We start from the raw sequence: 18675 nt of genomic DNA, 5'->3' as shown, positions 1-18675 counted from the left end.
TATTTATGGACCTAACTGTAGTCCTTTGCAGGGCACAGTCACAGAGATACCCACGTTCTTTTACAAATGGGCTACCTTACAGTCCATAATCAGTCCAACCTGCATATCTTTGGGGTGAAGGAGAGGATTGGCATACTTGGAGAAACTCCACACGAGGCTGGGCACTAATCACATAAATTTCACACTGAAGGTCATTTTGTACGACTCTGGCAGTGCTCTTCCTGCTCCTCCTCACATAAAGGAGCAGATACTGGTCCTGCTGCTGCGCTGATGTCCTTCTATGGCCCTGTCCAGCTCTCCTCGTTTAACGGCACATCTCCTGGTATCTCCTCCATGCTCTTGAAACCTTCTTTCAGAGGTATATATACAGTAGATCTGCCATCCAGGAGCTAAACTACCTGTGCAACCTGAATCAGCTGCAGGTACCTTTTCATGCTACCAGTACGGACAAGGACAAAAGCAAAATGCAAAGCTAGAAAAGAAGCATAAGTAGAGAGCAATTTTCTGTGGCCACCAGCTGCAATAACATTTACTTTCTTTGGAAGTTGTCTTGTTGTTGCCAGTGCACCTGTTGACACTTTCATTTGCACCAAAGCAAGTGAAGTTGATTCACTGTCACGTATGCCTCCCAACTGTACAAATTGATATATCTGAAGCTTAATTGACTTGGTGTTAGACTGTGATGATTAAACTTCATTTAAATCTCATATGGCATTTATGCTGAAACAGGAAAAAATACAAAGCCAACTCAAAGTGATATTCCTAACCTGTGTGATGATTAGTTGACAGTACTTCTTGTGAGTTTGCCTCCCTCTGGTGGCCATTCTCCATCTGTGGAAAAAGGTTGCTTGCTGAAAGTGATGAAGCTTGAGAATAGAAAGCTGAAGGGTGCATTGTCTTCTTTGACTTCTCATTAGTTTTGTACACCACTCTTTGAAATACGATGTCAAGAGTTTCAGCTGTGATTGGCACTGAAATAAGCCCAGGAGTTTTCTTCTCGTTATCCTCATCTTTGTCTGAGTCCGCCAGTTTGCAAGCATTCTGAGTCATAAAAAAGATTAATGTAAGTTTATTGCTGTCTTAAACTACTATCCTAAAATATTAAAAAGGAGAAAATGCAGATCTGGAAGTAGAAAAGAATACATATCAAACAACTCATCAAATGGTACGCATGTAAGAGAACTTTCATCAGTTTGCTGAACTCACTTTGCCCATTTCACTGTTGTGAAGGTTGAAAAATATCCTAGAAGGTTCAGATGCAAGATAGAAAGCACAGCTATGGAGGGCATTAGTCCATTACATGGCACAGTGAGCCACACACCTAACCAGAATAAATTTAGTGTTGTTAATCAAGCCAACAAACTTGTCTTTGGAATGTGGGAAGAAAACACATAAACACGCAAATGGAACAGAAAAGCTTAACAGAGAAAATGACTTTGATTTGAAATTGGTCTCCTGCAGCTACATGGCAGTACTGCTAACCACTGTACTACCTAATAAACTAAAATATAAAACAGTATTTACATAAAAATGCATCTAATTAAAGCAGTTTTTCATGCCATCTCTCCCTAAGCATACTAAGAATATAGTACATAAAAACATAATTGATGATACTCTTATATCATCTAAGGCCATTTCTTGTCTTGTATAGGGATAGGTTTAGTTTTTCTACAATGATAAAACTGAATTAAGAGTGTTCAGCAAAAGAATATAAACCTTTTCACATCCTATGCAAATACCGATTTTTAGACGAATCTACAAGACTGACTGCTATGAACATTTTGCGTATACTGTGTAATAAGGAAGGACACCAGACATTGCAAAGGTTTGGGGCAGCTGCCCGTATAATGTGTTCCTGGCAAAACAGAACTAAAATCCAGAAGAAGGGAATGAGGTTTTATAGGGAGTCTGGAGGAAGTGACGTAGGCTACAGGGTGGGGGTCGGAAATGATGTCGTCCTTGGGGCTGGGACCGGAAGTGATATCATCCTCGGGGCCGGGATCTGAAATGTGTCCCATGTGTCCCATAGCGGCTCCTGGTGGAAAAAGAGTCAGTGCACCCCGCCGACCCGTGGGCAGATATGTTACTATCAGTCGTTAAGCCCTTCAGCTGCCTCCTATACACACGTGTGTGATAATTGGTACAAAAAAAGCAACTCACATAACTTCACATATTGAAAACATTGATAAGAAGGTTACAGTTTGAATATCCAATAAGATGGGACGGCTCAGAAACCTTCAGAAATAAATCATTAGTTACATTACATAAGTTACATTTATAGAACTGGCTAGCAGTTACACTGACAAAACCAATGACTAACCAGAAAAACAAAACCTGATGAATACAGATGGATTCTGCAGAGAATAATTAAGTAGATCACACTCTGTAGAGCTCACTGACTAGATTAGAAACTGCAAAGCTCACTAATTTATATACAGATCCATAACTCATTAAGTACAAAGCAAACTTCAGTGGTAATAAGATAAAACCTTTTGAACCTATCTGGCCCAAATTGAATCCAAGCAATAATGTTAAAAGATGCTACTAAGTAGCCTTCAGCTTTTACAACTCAATACATAATCCAACTACATTTTGCGAAGTCCATTCAATGGAATATTACCTATGAGATCATTACGTAGACGTCCAAAAATCTCATTTAGCATCGTACGGGGATCATTTAGTAGGTTACAAGAATCCTTTAAAAGGAGTACAGTACATCATATAGACTTTATCATCATACTACCGTCTCCATAGGTCACTAGGTGTAGAATTCATTAAGTACATTATACTTTTAAGAAAGTATTTAATAAAAATAATAATAAAAATTCAGAGTCCTTTAAGTGAATTACAGTCTGCACAGCCCATTAAGCAGATTCAACAGTGTGCAGATTATTAACTGAATTGTAGCCTGGTGGAGTTTAATAATTCTTTTACATTATGACAATACCCATCTAAGACGAGTTGAAATTTAAGTAATCAACATAGACCTCAGAATATTCAGCATTCATGTTTGCAGTGTACCACCTATTAGAATGTATTTTGTAATGCATGAAGTAAAAAAAAAAAGCCTTGTGTTTTGCATGTCATTGCATGTACATCACAAACATAGGAACTACTTTTATTAATCCCATACCATGGCATATAAAAAAGACATAGAAACCAGATGGACACATAGATAGACACTTGTCCTTTTATTAAAGTGGATGTTTTCATTGGTGGATGTATTCAATAAATAGAGTAAAACCTGCAAAGTTTATAAACTGAACCACAATCTGCAGATCTTCTCAAGTGAACTACAGTATGCTGTCATGCATATATACTGTACATCAGAGAATCACTTTCAGTGTGCATCTGAGGTATGTAATACCCTTCCAGGACACGAGGGGGTAAAAGAGCTAATTATATCTTCTCCCTTTCCTTTCACAGTGCCGAGAAACACTCAGTGAGGACAACTGACTACAGTCTACAAATTTTGAACTGACTATAAAAAGGTGTCTTTTGCTGACCGAGCAGCATGCGAGACATAACTCCTTAGCCATACCAACAGCCAAGACAGAAAAGCAAATTTAAGAATCCCAGAAAGGCTACCTTGGTATATTGGCTGCACCATGAGTGCTCTTTCTGTTTGTATGCATTTTAAAGAGACGGAAGTAAATCAGAATGGCCAGGTTGCCTGCCCGTTATGCGGATTAACACTCAAAGGCACCACTAACTGGGTTATATTCTGCAGAGTTCATTATGCAGAGCAGATTAATGAATGCAGAGCTTCGTAAATGGATTAAAGCCTGCAGAACAGTTTTCTATTTACAGTTAGTAAACAGTGGGTATTCTTAACTTGTCACAACAATAGCTCTCATGCCTACAGGAATAAAAACTGACTACCATTTTGGTCTATTCTCCAAAACTTGTTAAAACATTCCAGTGTTGTTTAGCGATTTGGAATGCTCTATGCATGAGACATGTGTCATGAAAACTATTGCACAAAATTTTAAAATTGCACAAGAGGCATGTACAGTATACTGTATATGATAATATGGCATCCTTTTCCATTTTAGCAAAAACTGGACCAGTGTTCTAAAAGAACGGATTCAATTAGTCAGAAGCTGAGATTCAGATTCACTTAGATTTCACAAATTCACCCTGTACGGCTTTTATAGACTACTAGCAAAATACCCGCGCTTCGCAGCGGAGAAGTAGTGTGTTAAAGAAGCAATGAAAAAGAAAAGGAAACATTTTGAAAATAACGTAACATGATTGTCAATGTAATTTTTTGTCACTGTTGTGAGTGATGAGTGTTGCTGTCATATATATATATATATATATATATATACATACTGTATATATAAATATATATATATATTTGCACACACACACATAAACATATATATATACATATCTATACATATACACATATATATACACACACACATATATACATACACAAACACATATATAAACATATATATACATATACATACATATCTACATATATACACACACAGCTATTTCATTATCAGTGCAATACGCTGTTTGTTAAAACGGATGACACCGCTCTTACGCAAGTCTGCGTGGATATTATGAACTATCGTATTTGTTCAAGTTCTATTTAAATTTTAAATAGAAGGAATTTTTATTTAGTCGACAGAAATATCTTTGGTAGGAATGGTAAAAACAGACAGGAATATTATTCCTGAATAAATCAACTCAAACCTTAAACAACTTATAATATTTTGCTCTCCATAAAAATATATCCTGTCTAAATTATACAAGTTAGAAATAAAGTAAACGTTAAAAGAACAAACATTCAAATTTCTTTACTCTTATGTAATTTTATATAAAAAATAAACTTAGATTTTAAATATCCCAAAAGATTTTGCTCTCCATAAAAATATATCCTGTCAAAATTATACAAATTCAAATATGAACATGCTGCATAACAAAACCTGGAAATATAAATAAAATGTGTTCCTTTCAGCAATAACAAATCAAATCATTCAGTTGTCTTTGCTCATATGTCATTTTAGAGCTGGACGCCTGGCATCTTTTTTTGGCCACAGGTTTGTTTCTGTTTGGTGTGAGGTTCTGTGTTGTGGAGATTCTCAGGATGGATTGCAGGTGCTCATCAGTGAGGCGACTCCTGTGTGCTGTTTTGTTAGTCTTTATCACTGAGAAGAGCTTCTCACACAGATATGTGCTACCAAACATGCACAAGGTTCGAGCCGCATGTAGGCGGACTTTTTGTTCTTCAAAGTCACCAAAGCGCCGTGCAAACTCAGTGCGCTCAGTTTATCAGCAAAGTGCGTATTTGGGAACACCGTAGTGACGACTTGGTTTAACATTACTTGGCAACAGGGAAAGTGGGGCAAGTTACATTTGTGTTTCCCATAAAAGCAGCTTCACTTGAAATCACTTTGTGATTGTGCACGGGTAAAAACGTCCGCTGAAGTGTCAGATTCTTATTTAATTCTTCTGCTTTCTGTATCTTCTGCATTGCATTCAGTCTTTCAGGTTACCCTGATGTTTTGTCTCATAGTGCCGTCTTAGATTAAATTCTGTAATTACAGCCACATTAGCTCCACAAATGAGACACACGGGTTCAGTAAACATATACTCAGCCTCCCATCGGTTTTAAAGGCTCTATTTTCAGAATCAACTTTTCTCTTCAGCATCGTGTGAGCTAGCTTCGCAATAACTTGCAGCATCATAAGCTAGACTTGATTAACGGTAAGTGTTAGCAAGGCAGCTGAAGCGCTGCATTATGGGATCTGTAGTTTATTGTGTTACCAGCGCTTCATATACCCGGGCCATTAATAACAATAATACAGTATATAAAATGATCTCGGGCGGATATAATTACATGCCGGGCGGATGTGGCCCGCGCCCTTGAGTTTGACACATATGGACTAAATAGAACTTGAAAAGATATATTTTTTCAAATGTGATCGCAATTCAGATAGAGTTGGCGCACTACAGCCTGCATGCCTCAATAAGTCATCCTCCCCTCGCTCTTACTTTTTTACCGTTCATCTAATGAATACACTGAGTATGGCTTTACCAAAACAATCATTGATGGCGAATAAAGTATCCATTATTCGAGTATGTAGATCGGGATATATATATACATATATATATACCGCGTATCGCAGCGGAGAAGTAGTGTGTTAAAAAGCTAGAAAAAAAAAGGGAACATTTTAAAAATAACGTAACATGACTGTCAATATACAGTATTTGTTTTGTGAGTGTTACTGAGTGTTGCTGTCATCAAGGATTTGATTATCATTATTTCTTTCAATCAGGTTCGTATTTGTAGGATGTGTTGTGTTCAAGTTACATTCCGTGTTTGTCAATCGTTGTAAAGATGACAGGTTTCATTCATCGATTCATTTCTTACTGCATCAATAAACAGCTCGTCTTCTTCTTTATCTGAGACCTGACACACTGCATGCACGGTTTTTTACACTGTCTTCCTTTAGCGGGACATTGACTTTTCCACCGTGTGCTTTGTTTCCGCAGTAGCTGGATTTATGAATATGCTTGTATGTATCAGGCGCTTCATATTTTTGCTGCCTTTTCAATTGTGTAATTCGTTTTGTTCAGCGCTCTTTGGAACTGTTGCTTTTATCTGTGCACGCGTCAGTTCACGTGAGCCGCTTCGGTGTACATGCATCGAAGTTCCCAGCTGTGCTGGTGCCATCGTGCTATGTCCATGGCTGTATTTAATGTTACCTTAGTCCTGGCACTTAAAACTTTCTCTCGCAGTTTCGCTGAGTTTGTGCCAAACACCACCCTGACCATCTCATCTTCCTCTGCATAAGCACAGTCCTTAACCCGTGAATATTTAGTGGGAGTTTGCTATTGGATTGCCGCTGACGGACGGCCTTATATGGGCAGGCACTAAATTACAAACGCCAGCGCAGCCTGTCTATGAACTTAATTTAAAGTGTAGGTTTACATCGTGCTTTGTTTCCGAAGTAGCAGAACTCATGAATATGGTTGTATATGTCACTTGCTCGCTTCTTATTGTTTCGCTACCTTCTCAGTTATATAATGCATGTTTTCTTCAGCGCTTTTTGGAGGTCTTCCTGGTTTTCTATGTACTGCGTGATTACGGGGAGGCGTGATGATGTCACACGAAACTCCCCCGTCGTTCAAGCTCATCTCCATTACAGTAAATGGAGAAAAACAGCTTCCAGTTATGACCATTACGCGTAGAATTTCGAAATGAAACCTGCCCAACTTTTGTAAGGAGGCTGTAAGGAATGAACCTGCCAAATTTCAGCCTTCCACCCACATGGGAAGTTGGAGAATTAGTGATGAGTCAGTGAGTGAGTGAGTGAGGGCTTTGCCTTTTATTAGTATAGATTTTGTGAAATTATGCATAGCTATATGAGCAGATCTCTGTCAGCCCGCCTCAAAAATGCAGACACAATGTCTCAGAATTTTACACTAAATATGCATCCCTGAGTACATTATCAACATTATGCTTAAAATAAGAATCATCAGAGAAGGATGAAACTCCATATGAAAAAACAATACAGTTAATATGCAATGATATGGACACCCTAATTACATGTTTTGTTGGCATCTTAAGTAAAAATGGTAAATACAACTTCAACAGCAAACAAACTAAAACAACTACACTTTTTTAAAGATATTAATGTACAGTTATAACATATTTAATAATAGTAAAAATGTGGCATTTGCAAAATTTTGGGTAGCCTTTCAGGTGTAAAGCCTCACAGCCTGCTAGGTCATTAGTCTGGCCTGGCTTAGGTTGTTAGGTGTCTGTCTGGTCAAGACTTGTCATTAGATATTGTCAGTCGATGGCAATTCAACCGCATAATAAATTCTGTGATTCCTAAAATCATCATGCAACATGCATCATCTATGGCCTTTTCAAAGCAAGTGACAATGGACCTGAAAAGTAAACTAATTAATGCCAGCTCAATCCCCAACTTGGAGTCACTATATGTGACCAAATGCAAGTCACTTAGTGCAACATATGGGTATACTTTAAAAGTGATTCTGCAATTGTAAACCACCTTGTGGTGTTAATCATGATTGAAAATTAGCATATAAAATATTTGTTGTTATCTGTAACCAGCAGTAGCTACACAATGTTTTTTAACAGGTCTTATTTAATTTATTTCTGTTAATCACTGCAGCCCATTTTTAGAATGTGTCAACACTGCTGCATATCCACATGAAAGATTTGTAAATGAGGTCCTTTGATCTCTAGTTTCAACTGAATTCAAAGAAATAAACAGACTTTGATCTTGCTTTCCTATAAAAAATAAAATCTGTCTCAGAAAACTGTCTCATTGTAAACACCATAATGATCCATACGAACAAAATGAAGACCACACTAGTCACCTAAACAGTAAGGTGATGCAGTTAAGCTTGGCTTTATTTGTGTGACAGGATTGTTGTGCTAGTGATAATTATAGTTTTTACATTACAAGTTTAAATCTACTAGAGATAAACACAGAATATATGTAGACTGCTGTTTAAATAAAACACTGGAGAAATGCTTTGATGTTATTAAAGAATTTCCCTTGACTATAAGATCTTACAAAATGCTGTTTTCAAGTATGAAGGTGACTTTTCATGTGCAACATCATGAAGTTTAAGAGGATAAATGTTTAGTATATTAATGTAATGGCTTTTGTAAGATTACAAAGAATTATAAAAGTTATTTGCAGAAAGAGGCGGTGTCACAATGAAGGTAGCTAAGGAGCAAAAGTTTAATTCACATGCTTGTTAAATATAAGAAAAAGAGGAAATAGTGTGATACTGATTACTGAAAAACAAAAATAAATTTCAATTTTACTATTTCAAAATTAATGAATCAAAGATATCTGCAAATGTACCTTGACATCAGAGTACGTTGATGATGAAATGTTACATTTTGGAAGTTGTACATCTCTGCAAACCAATGGAAGAAGCACCAGTGCAATTTGCGGATCTCCAGTTTTCTCTTGAGATCATTGCACATCTTGTCCAGGCCGGCCAGTACCACAGGATCACAAGGTTGGAGTGTTTGATCAGAAACAGTCTTCTAAATTAATATTAATAAAGACATTCAAAACAGTACTTAATAAACATACTGTTGACATCAGGCATTGTACAGACACAATTTCTGCAAATGAAAAATAAGAACTAATTAATCAGTTTTCTAATTAACAAACCAAAAATGAAGTGTTCTTTGTTTCTACGGAGCTAATTAGACAGGAAATCGTATATAATACTAGATGTGTAAGCCCGTGCTGTAAAAGGCCTGGAGTCCTAGAAACAATTGAAATTGTCAGAAAAAAAAATGAAATGTAGAGATGTCAGGTAATTGAAAGGAACTACGCTGGGCATCTCTCTCCTAGGAGGTTTCGTTTTGCAGACGTTCTCACATCGCTTGTGCATTAGCAGCTAAGCGAGTGTGTCTTTCTTCAGAGGTTTTATTTTGCGGACATGCTTGCCTTGCTTTGTGTGTCAGCAGTGAGAGGAAAAGCAAAAGGGACACCATTTTGCCAATATGCTCACCTCGCTTGCATATTAGCGGTCAAGTGAGTGTCTCTTTCTTTGGAGGTTTTGTTTTGCTGACGTGCTGGCCTCACTTGTATATTAGATGCTAAGTGAGTTTCTGTTTCTTGGAGGTGGATCCCTTAACCTGACTCCACCTCTCACTTCCGGGCTGGACAGAAAGACACACACACTTTCACACATAGACGTTTATATATAAGATAAAGGGGTAGAATTTTTAAATATGATAACTCAAAATACAAAAGGTTTTTCAAATCTTATCTTTGATAGCGGCTGAATCTGTCAATGTACTGTAATAAAGACCTCCTATTTGATAATTGATTCATGTGGCTTGTTTATCTTCCACATTTTCTATTGTATTTGCAACATTTTGATATCACACGGCTTCTGCTCAATATTGATCACTTGATCCTACATATAATTTTAGCTGAAGCAGTCTACGTGTAAATTTTTTGTTGCTATTGTTGCTAGAAGCCAATATATCCAGTTCAAGTTCTTATTCTTCTTTAGCATATGAATGAGTGAAATTGTATTGCAATGCTACAAAGAAGCAAATGTAAATGGAATACGGACATCTAATCCAGGTCTTGCATGCATTTCTTGCTTGAATATAAAATACAGCATGGACACAGACACACATTATTTATGACAGTTGTTTTTTAGGTTTCTGTTTTCAGTCCATCTGTTTCATAGGTATACTGTAGGTGTTGATTTATATTGTAGTTGGTTTATTTTTAATAGCCCTTGCTTTTTAAATTATACATTTAAATAATTAAGCACATATTCATCTCCAAGAAGAGAAGAATACAACGATCACAAAGCTTAATTTTTTTTAACAAGTGCCTAAAATTGATCTCCATAACTCATAAGGACAAGATTCCAATTGCTATCATGAAGACCTTTTGAGAGGCTGATTAAGAAATATTTGTATCCACATCAAAAGAAGTGCAGTTTGCACTGTGGAAGACAGGGGGCACTTTTAAGTAGCCCTATCGTTTTATTGCCACACAAGTATTATATACTTATATGCACTGCCCTTATATTTTGTTAGTGAATTGAGTTGTTTACTCAACTACTTCAAGGTTAATATTATTTAATCCACACCAGCTAAAAATAAAAAAACAGAGGAAAAGGGAAGAAGTGAATTAAAGAAAATTGGGAGCCAAATGGAAGTCAGCAGTGAACACACTAGCCAGAGATCTCCACTTGTGTTTGAACAACTATAGTTGTTTGATTGCCAACAGAAAGATCAGCAAACAACATACAATCAGTGGTGAACTGCGATGATAGCATGCAAGTCGGCTTATCTCTAACAAACTGGAAAGCCATGGTATAATAAAAGCAGTGACTCTTACTAATACTTATGGAAAGTTTACTCTGCACCAGCTGAACACTTCCAGTATACACCCTTAACAGCGTTCGATATTTAAATTGGACTTTGATGTTTCATTAAGTTGTTTGGAACGTATCTAAGTATTTTTAGGCTGTGCTAATTTGTATTATTGTATAAATTTTCACTCTGGGTTGCAGGTCCTACATAAATAATTGTATATTAAATCTGTACAGAATTATTGTGACTGCGTACTGAGAGACTGTATTTATTGTAATTTTTCATAATATAGCTATCCATTAAAAATTGGTTCCAAATTGTGCTCATTTAATTTCTGTGTGAATGTCTATATTTCCTGAGTGAAGTGCACAGGCTAAATGAGTATGAATATAAGTCCTTGATCTTTTGGCAAGCAGGTGACCTAAGGCTGCCCTTTAATTGGTTGCTGTCTAATTTTTCCAGGAACACAGCTCTCTGCACCCAAGACACTCCCACACTTATTGGCAACTAATTAGTACTGTTTTAGGTTTTTTAATTTAATGTGATTGGACAATCATTGATGCACTATTTCAAGTTCACGACAATGGTTCACAGGTTGCACCTGCCATTAATGTAACTACAGATATGTGAGTGCGACATTACGGAGATGGAAACTTCCAAGTGGAAATTTAGTTCTTACTTTAAACTAAATATCTCTTAATAAATTATTCACTTGAAGAAAAAAGGAAGATAAAGGAGCTTGTACTAGACTGACCTAACTTAAGAATTCTGCAGCAGGCAAGTGATCGAGGTTGACCTTACACGCTGACTTTTTCTGCATTTGACAAACAGAGTTGGCTAACTGAATGTGATGCAAGTAACGCCTTTTTTTGCTTTCCCTGTTTGCTGTTTAAAAGTGCTGAAGCATTGCGGTCAATGACAGGGGTATGACACCAAAAACACTTTTCTGAAAAATGCAAGCAGCATGAAAGTAGCCATAGTCATCTAGAGCAGTGTTTTTCCACCAGTGTGCCATGGCACAGTGGTACACCGTGAGAGGTACCAAGGTGTGCCGTGGAAATAATAGTGTACCGTACTTGGGTTTGAACATGAGAGAGAGACAAGCTTTGCAGGTGGTCGAGACCTATCCAAAGAGCATAGTTCTGCCTGGTAAGGCTGGTATAAAAGCAGCTCTGTGATTGCTATGTTGCAGATACAACACTTAGAGCACTTTAGATGCATCTCTTGGCTGCTAGAGTCCTTCTGTCCTGAGTGTGTTGTCATTGGACAGCCTCACAGGGCGAGTGGACAGTGGGGATATGAGTTGCCTCTGAGGCAGAAAGGGGTGGGCAAAAGGGCGAAGCAGCTTGGAGATGCCACTAAACTGCTCACTAAATGGCATTTCTGTGAACACTGATTTCTGAGCTCCTTTTTACCATTTTCTCCAGCAGTCCCGGCCCTTTGGGCAGTTGAGCGAGTGTATGTGATATATTACATAAATGTTTGTGGTTAGTAAGATAGTGGTGTGCCTTGGGATGTTTATCGTTACAAAATGTGTGCCACTACAGAAAAAAACATTGGGAAACAATGATATAGACAACAGTAGGAGGCAATTATTTGGCAGGTGAAATGACTCAATTTAATCAGAAAGTAATGCAGAAATTTTCAGGCCTGAAGGAAAGGAGGGCAAAATTTATGTTGAAGGAAATATAGGCCTCCTGATCGTAAAGGCAGAATAAGTTTTAGATTGGACTTTTCCTGTAGGCGTAATACAAGACAGGCTCGGTGGGTAGGTTATGGTTTAAGATGTGGGGATCTGCGAATCTGTGCCCAGGTGAGGTAAACCTCACAAACTTGCACAGGACTGTGCAGACGGGCAGCAAATGTAGAATAAAATTAGGATGTGAATGACTTTATGGGTGTGGTAGATGATAAACTTGATAATTAAGTAGCACAGAACCAGGAAGGTTCTAGTTGCAGACATCCGGATCTCCACAATTCATTTGCTGTGCCAAACAGACAACCAGATTGCATATTTATATCACATAATATAGCGCCCACTGAGGACCAAACATGTTTGAAAATTATTTAAACATTAAAGGGTAAAGCTACAAATATAATAATACAATTCTTTTCCATACAGTAACACAGTACAGTTATCCTCTCCATGAAAAAGTGAATGAAGTCCAGGAATATCAGACTAAACACGCATACAAAGCCGGTCTGTAAAATCAAACCAGCATAAAGGCATCAGTGGGTTTCTCATGCTATCTCTGTGTCTCTGTCTACTTTAATTGATCATGTTCATAGTGCATTTTGATCTCTTTACAGCTTTTGGTTTCTTTTTTATTTCTATAGTGAATTGTGGATTTATTCATGCCATATTTACAACACATAGACACAAAGAAATAGCCTGCTTTTATCATATCCAGAAGTGTCATTTTGTCATTTTACCTGAAGTAGCACTGCAGATATTACTTCATTTTCTTTAGTGGCAGATGTGGAGACCTAGAAGAGCAATGCGTGTCTGAGTGTCTTACATTTTTCCCACAAATCATAGAATTGGCTAGGAGTCAGCAAGTTATATGCAGGTTTACTGAACACATATTTTGAGCAAAAAGCATCTGGTCCTGATCCTGTTGCCAATAAACCTGTGCATTCTTAAATCATTATAGATACTGATTTGTTTAGACTGCCACTATCATATTATAATTCCTAATGAGAGGGTTGTAGAAATTAGTATATTTCTACTGTGACAACTGTGTAAAGCACAACATTCTACAAAGTATGTAAACTCAGTATAGTCAGAACATGCACTTTTTTAAAATAGCAAGTGACCTACAGCAGTAGCTGCTAAATTGATAAAACACATACAGTACATGATTAAATTAAGCATTTAATCACAAACAAGTGATGCATCATGAGCACCTTTGGATCATTTTTGCTATCCAAGCTCATTAATGCTCTCGTGTGCAATACTACAGGCAGAAGTTGCACCGCAAATTTTTCTTGGCTGGCACTATATATTGCAATTTTTTCTAAAGCTTCCTTTTGTGATGTCACAGAGGCTCATGTAGCACTTTTAAAGCCAAATCCCTATTAAACTCCCTTGATTACATTTGAATTCAAAAAGCACACATTAAGAGGTTTTCTAAGAATTACAAGCCTGTCAGCTGGACTTAGGACAATTGTTCAATCAAAATATCATTAACAACGCAAAAGCACGAAAATAAGTCCCATGAAGCTACCTTGTATAGTAATGGCATGTCATAGATTGTGTTTTTATGTTCTGTACTTTAAGAGAGAAAAAAATTAATAGTATAAAAGAAGCTATGCTTTATAACAAGAATGACATAGTCAGTAAAATCTTTTTTAAAATAAAAGTGAACATTTACTTTATGTGTTGCTCTTTCTTACATGCATCAAAAACGTATAATGATTCCAAAAGCTGGCACATAATGTGGCATATAGGTTTAATAAAATGCAACTGACAAATCTATTTAAAATGCTGCCAGTAAGAATAAAATTACATTGTGGAGAAATTACTATTTTCTTAGTAAAAATGGCATAAATTAAGTAAAGGTTTTGTTAATATGGATGCCACAGTCTATTCCAAGTTAAATTTAAGTACAGCTACATAAACAAGTAAATATTAACTGTGACATACTCAAAGACCATTGTGTACAAAGCCATATGTTATGTATAAGCATTTCTAAAATGAAAGTATAACTTTTAATTCTGACAGAAAACATTTAGACAGGCATGAAATGTACTACACAAAACATTATGTGAAGGAACAGTTTCATTAACAAAAGTGCAACAAAATGAATGTCATTGCCACTGGTGCATGCCCTCTTAATTAGTTTTGTAAATAATTCCAATAAAAAGTTAAGAGAGACAAACAATGTTCTACCTCTTTAAAACCAGGAGTAATTTTGGAAGGAACGCGATTTGGTGAGGTGCTATAAAACCCCAATGACATGGTGGACACATCCAGTAAAGATAAAGTAGTAGTAGTTCTGCTTAATTTAGTGATGGATCTTACAGCTCTGCCTTCCAAAGCTTCCTTTGTTAAAGTGTGCCAGCGTGTAAGTACTGCTTGTACTCTGCATTGATTATCCTCTGGAAACAGGAAGCTGAAAATGATGGGAGAAAAGTAATTCTAAAAAAAATCATAAATAAATTTAACAGTCATTAACTGCTGAAATCAAGATTAAGTTAAATTGTAATCACTGTGAACTAATACTGTCTACAGCAGTGTTTAATAAACCTTGAGTGACATGCTACGTCTACTGACTGTAATATGATGAATGAACCATGTGCATAGCTACCTGGGTCCCAATTGCTTCTGGCATTGTTCTTTCCATTTACGGAAAGCCTTCTGAAGCAATAAGTGATCATGCAATGTCTTCACACTTCTGTTCAACAATTCTTGTGGAAATCCTGAAATCACAAAATAACTTTTGCTTCTCCTCACAATATAACAAGACAGCAATGAATACCTAGGAACTCCCAGGACAATGGGGCAAGATTTAAAGAAATTCAGATTCATACTTTTTGAAAAAGAGACCTCTATATATATATGTTTCATCATCATTAACCTGAACTAAAAGTACAGTAGCACATAACATGCATACAGTGCCCTCCAAAATGTTTGAGACAAAGAAACATTTTTTATCAATTTACCACAGTTCTGCTCCCTGGTTTAAAATTAGAAATCAAAGAATTCAGATGCGTTTAAAGTGCACATTGCAGACTTTCATGTAAAGGTACTTAAATACATCTCAGTCACACAATATAGAAACTACAACACTTTTTATACAGTCTCCCTATTTTAGGGCACCATAAAGTTTGGGAACAAGTTTGTGATTATTCAGGAGTGTTTCATTGTTTAATTAGTGGAGGCATAGGATACTTTCAAAACATCCAACAATCCATTTCTTTCACATTTATTTATCTGTTATTAAACTAGTCTCATCTAATTTAAGTTACAGGTAGCTGTCCAAGTAGCACTAGATATGAGGGAAGAACCATTTCTAAATTGAGATGAAGTCCATCTCTGAGCACAGTCGTGCACACAACCAACCCTACTGTGGCATTTTAGAGTCACCAATCAGCCCTAACATGCCTGTCTCTGAGGGTTGGTGGGGATTGCTGGAACCATAGGGCACAAGGCAGGAATAAACCTTGGAAAGGATGGCAGACCATTGTAGGGCAAACATACATACACATACATGCTCACCACCTACAAACTAGGGTCAATTTAGTGTCGCTAATCCACCTAATTTACATGTCTTTGGACTTTGAAAGGAAACCAGAGCACCCGCAAGAAACCCATGCAGACATATAGAGAACATGCAAACTTCACTCAGGGAAGACACAGAATGCAAAGTGTGAAGCAGCAGTACTACCACTGTGCTACTGTGCTGAAAACAAATTTAGGTAAAACTTTAAAATTATACACAGACAGCAACCAGGCTGGACTTTAAAATCTATGCCCCAATACATATGAGGCATCTGTGCAGCCTGTTGTGTACATAACAACTAAAATTTATCTCTCTATTATAAAAAAAATCCTGGGAGGGAGACGAGACATGATCTTCTCGGAAGACAATTTGACGTCCCACAAGAGACACTTTAACATCACGCGAAGATTATTTGAGATCCCACGAGAGACACTTTAACGTCAAGCAAGATAAGGCAGTGAGACAACATTTAGAACAAGTTCACGGACATCTAACCAAGCAGTTGCTGGAATGATTTTGGCAGACAGACATCATGTGCTCCCACCTCTAAAAACAATGACAAGTGACAAGCAGAACACGCAGCTTATCAGCAGCAGCAGCAGCAGGAAGCCAGCAGATGGTCCGACCACTTCTCCTTAGCGTGCTTTCAGCTCCCCCACCCCCTCTGGCAACGCGAGCGGCAGAGAAGTGGCAAAAGGACAGCTGCTGTACAGGTTTTGAAATAATAGTCGCAAAGCGTGAAAAGCAGAAAACGCAGATCGCTAGCATCAACAAGCCAGCAGATGATCCGACTGCAACTCCTTAGTGTGCGTTCAGCCCCTCCTTCACAACATGAGTGTCAGAGACACAAAGTGGCAAAAGGACAGCTGCTGTACAGGCTTTTAAATGATCGACGTGCAGCGTGACAAAAAGAACACGCAGCTCGCCAGCAGCAGCAGCAGCAGAAAGACAGCAGTTGATCCGATGGCATCTCCTTTGCGTGCCTTCAGCTGCCCCCCCTTCACAGCATGAGCAGCGTTATACGTCCTGCAAGAAAGATTTAACCACGCCCGGGGCCGGAAATAAAGGAAAAGTATTGTTTTTACAAAAGTTTTAAAGTAAAAGTGAAAATAATGCATATGTAACAATTCCCTTTATAATAACAATATCTTTAAATTGTATATCCGGTAAACCAAACCCGGGGGTGGGCGAGTGAAGCGAGCAGGGGGCAGAGCCCCCTAGTCATGCATAATTAGTCATTTATTTAACAAATGTAATAAATCATATGGGCGGTGCAGTGGTAGTGCTGCTGCCTCACAATTAGGAGACCTGGGTTCGCTTCCCAAGTCCTCCCTGCGTGGAGTTTTCATGTTCTCCCCGTGTCTGGGTGGGTTTCCTCCAGTTTCCTCCCACAGTCCAAAGATGCATCAGGTGCATTGGTGATTCGAAATTTTCCCTAATGTGTGTGGGTGTGTGTGTGTGCCCTGCGGTGAGCTGGCACCCTGGCTGGGATTTGTTTCCTGCCTTGCGCCCTGTGTTGGCTGGGATTGGCTCTAGTAGACCCCGTGACCCTGTAGTTAGGATATAGCAGGTTGGATAATGGATGGATAGATAAATCATATAAATCTACACTGTTTGACCATAACATTATTTAGAAAACCTTGCTGTGTTACCCATCTAAGATGGGCTGAAGTCTAAATAAATAATGTAGTCCCTCAGCATTAACATTTGGATGCCACATGCAATGCATATGTCTCAGTTATACACCTTGTGATATGTGAAGCAGTGTTAATTTTTGTGATGTGTTATCTATTGAAATGATAAGTGTAATACATTGTATTACTAAAAATGATTGTGAAGCACCCTGTTTTGGAATGACAGAGACATAGCAACTGGATGAAAATACAGACAGACACGAAGGCACTTGTCCTTTATTAAGGTGAATGTTTAATATTAGATTTATAACATCACTGGATATTATGGATTTTCACTTATATCACATTGACTTAATTTTGATTTACCTATACATTACTCTGCCTTTTACTAGCATGTTTATACTGGCAATAGCAAATGTCACAGTAACTGCAGAGTGACAGATGAGGCTGCATACTAAAGTACACCCACCACATTTGTTCTATAATGTTTGGGTTCTGGAATTCTTCCATTATGAGTATTCAAGTTCTTTGTACTTTCTCTATTAGGATTAGTATATCATGTATTTGTACTTTAAAAATTTCTGATAAAATAAAGAGTAAACAAACAGAGATTAAAACATAAAAAGCAAGTATGTTAAGACTGGTTCAGTTTTACCTATTTTTTGCTTTCCAAAATAAACCTAATATATATGTTATATAATATCCATCCATCCATTATACAACCCGCTATATCCTAACTACAGGGTCACAGGGGTCTGCTGGAGCCAATACCAGCCAACATAGGGCACAAGGCAGTAAACAAACCCCAGGCAGGGCGCCAGCCCACCGTAGTGTTATACAGTATAATAACTCATGCTAAATTTTATGATTACTCAGCATTTTTTTTTCTGGCCATAACTTTCACAGAAATTTAAAAATCTGCATCATGATTCTCAAAACTAAAGGAAGGCCA

General features: G+C 37.5%; 1 protein-coding gene across 3 annotated transcripts in view; it reads right to left on the bottom strand.

Moving 5' to 3' along the window:
- The window catches only part of LOC120531060, a 76689-nt gene that overhangs the window by 11731 nt on the left and 46283 nt on the right, over nt 1-18675 (bottom strand). The window contains exons 11-15 of one of the 3 annotated variants that reach the window (XM_039756063.1): nt 15175-15286; nt 14757-14979; nt 13298-13351; nt 8871-9058; nt 768-1041 (exon numbers count right to left, since the gene is read on the bottom strand). In XM_039756063.1, the coding sequence (XP_039611997.1) occupies nt 768-1041; nt 8871-9058; nt 13298-13351; nt 14757-14979; nt 15175-15286 (851 nt within the window). The remainder of the gene's footprint in view (nt 1-767; nt 1042-8870; nt 9059-13297; nt 13352-14756; nt 14980-15174; nt 15287-18675) is intronic. The other 2 variants (XM_039756064.1, XM_039756065.1) reach the window with 2 other exon arrangements.

The sequence above is a fragment of the Polypterus senegalus genome, chromosome 6 (assembly GCF_016835505.1).
Source record: "Polypterus senegalus isolate Bchr_013 chromosome 6, ASM1683550v1, whole genome shotgun sequence".
Classification (NCBI taxonomy): domain Eukaryota; kingdom Metazoa; phylum Chordata; class Cladistia; order Polypteriformes; family Polypteridae; genus Polypterus; species Polypterus senegalus.
The sequence above is the reverse complement of the archived record's forward strand: the minus strand, read 5'-3'. Positions and strand labels throughout refer to the sequence as shown.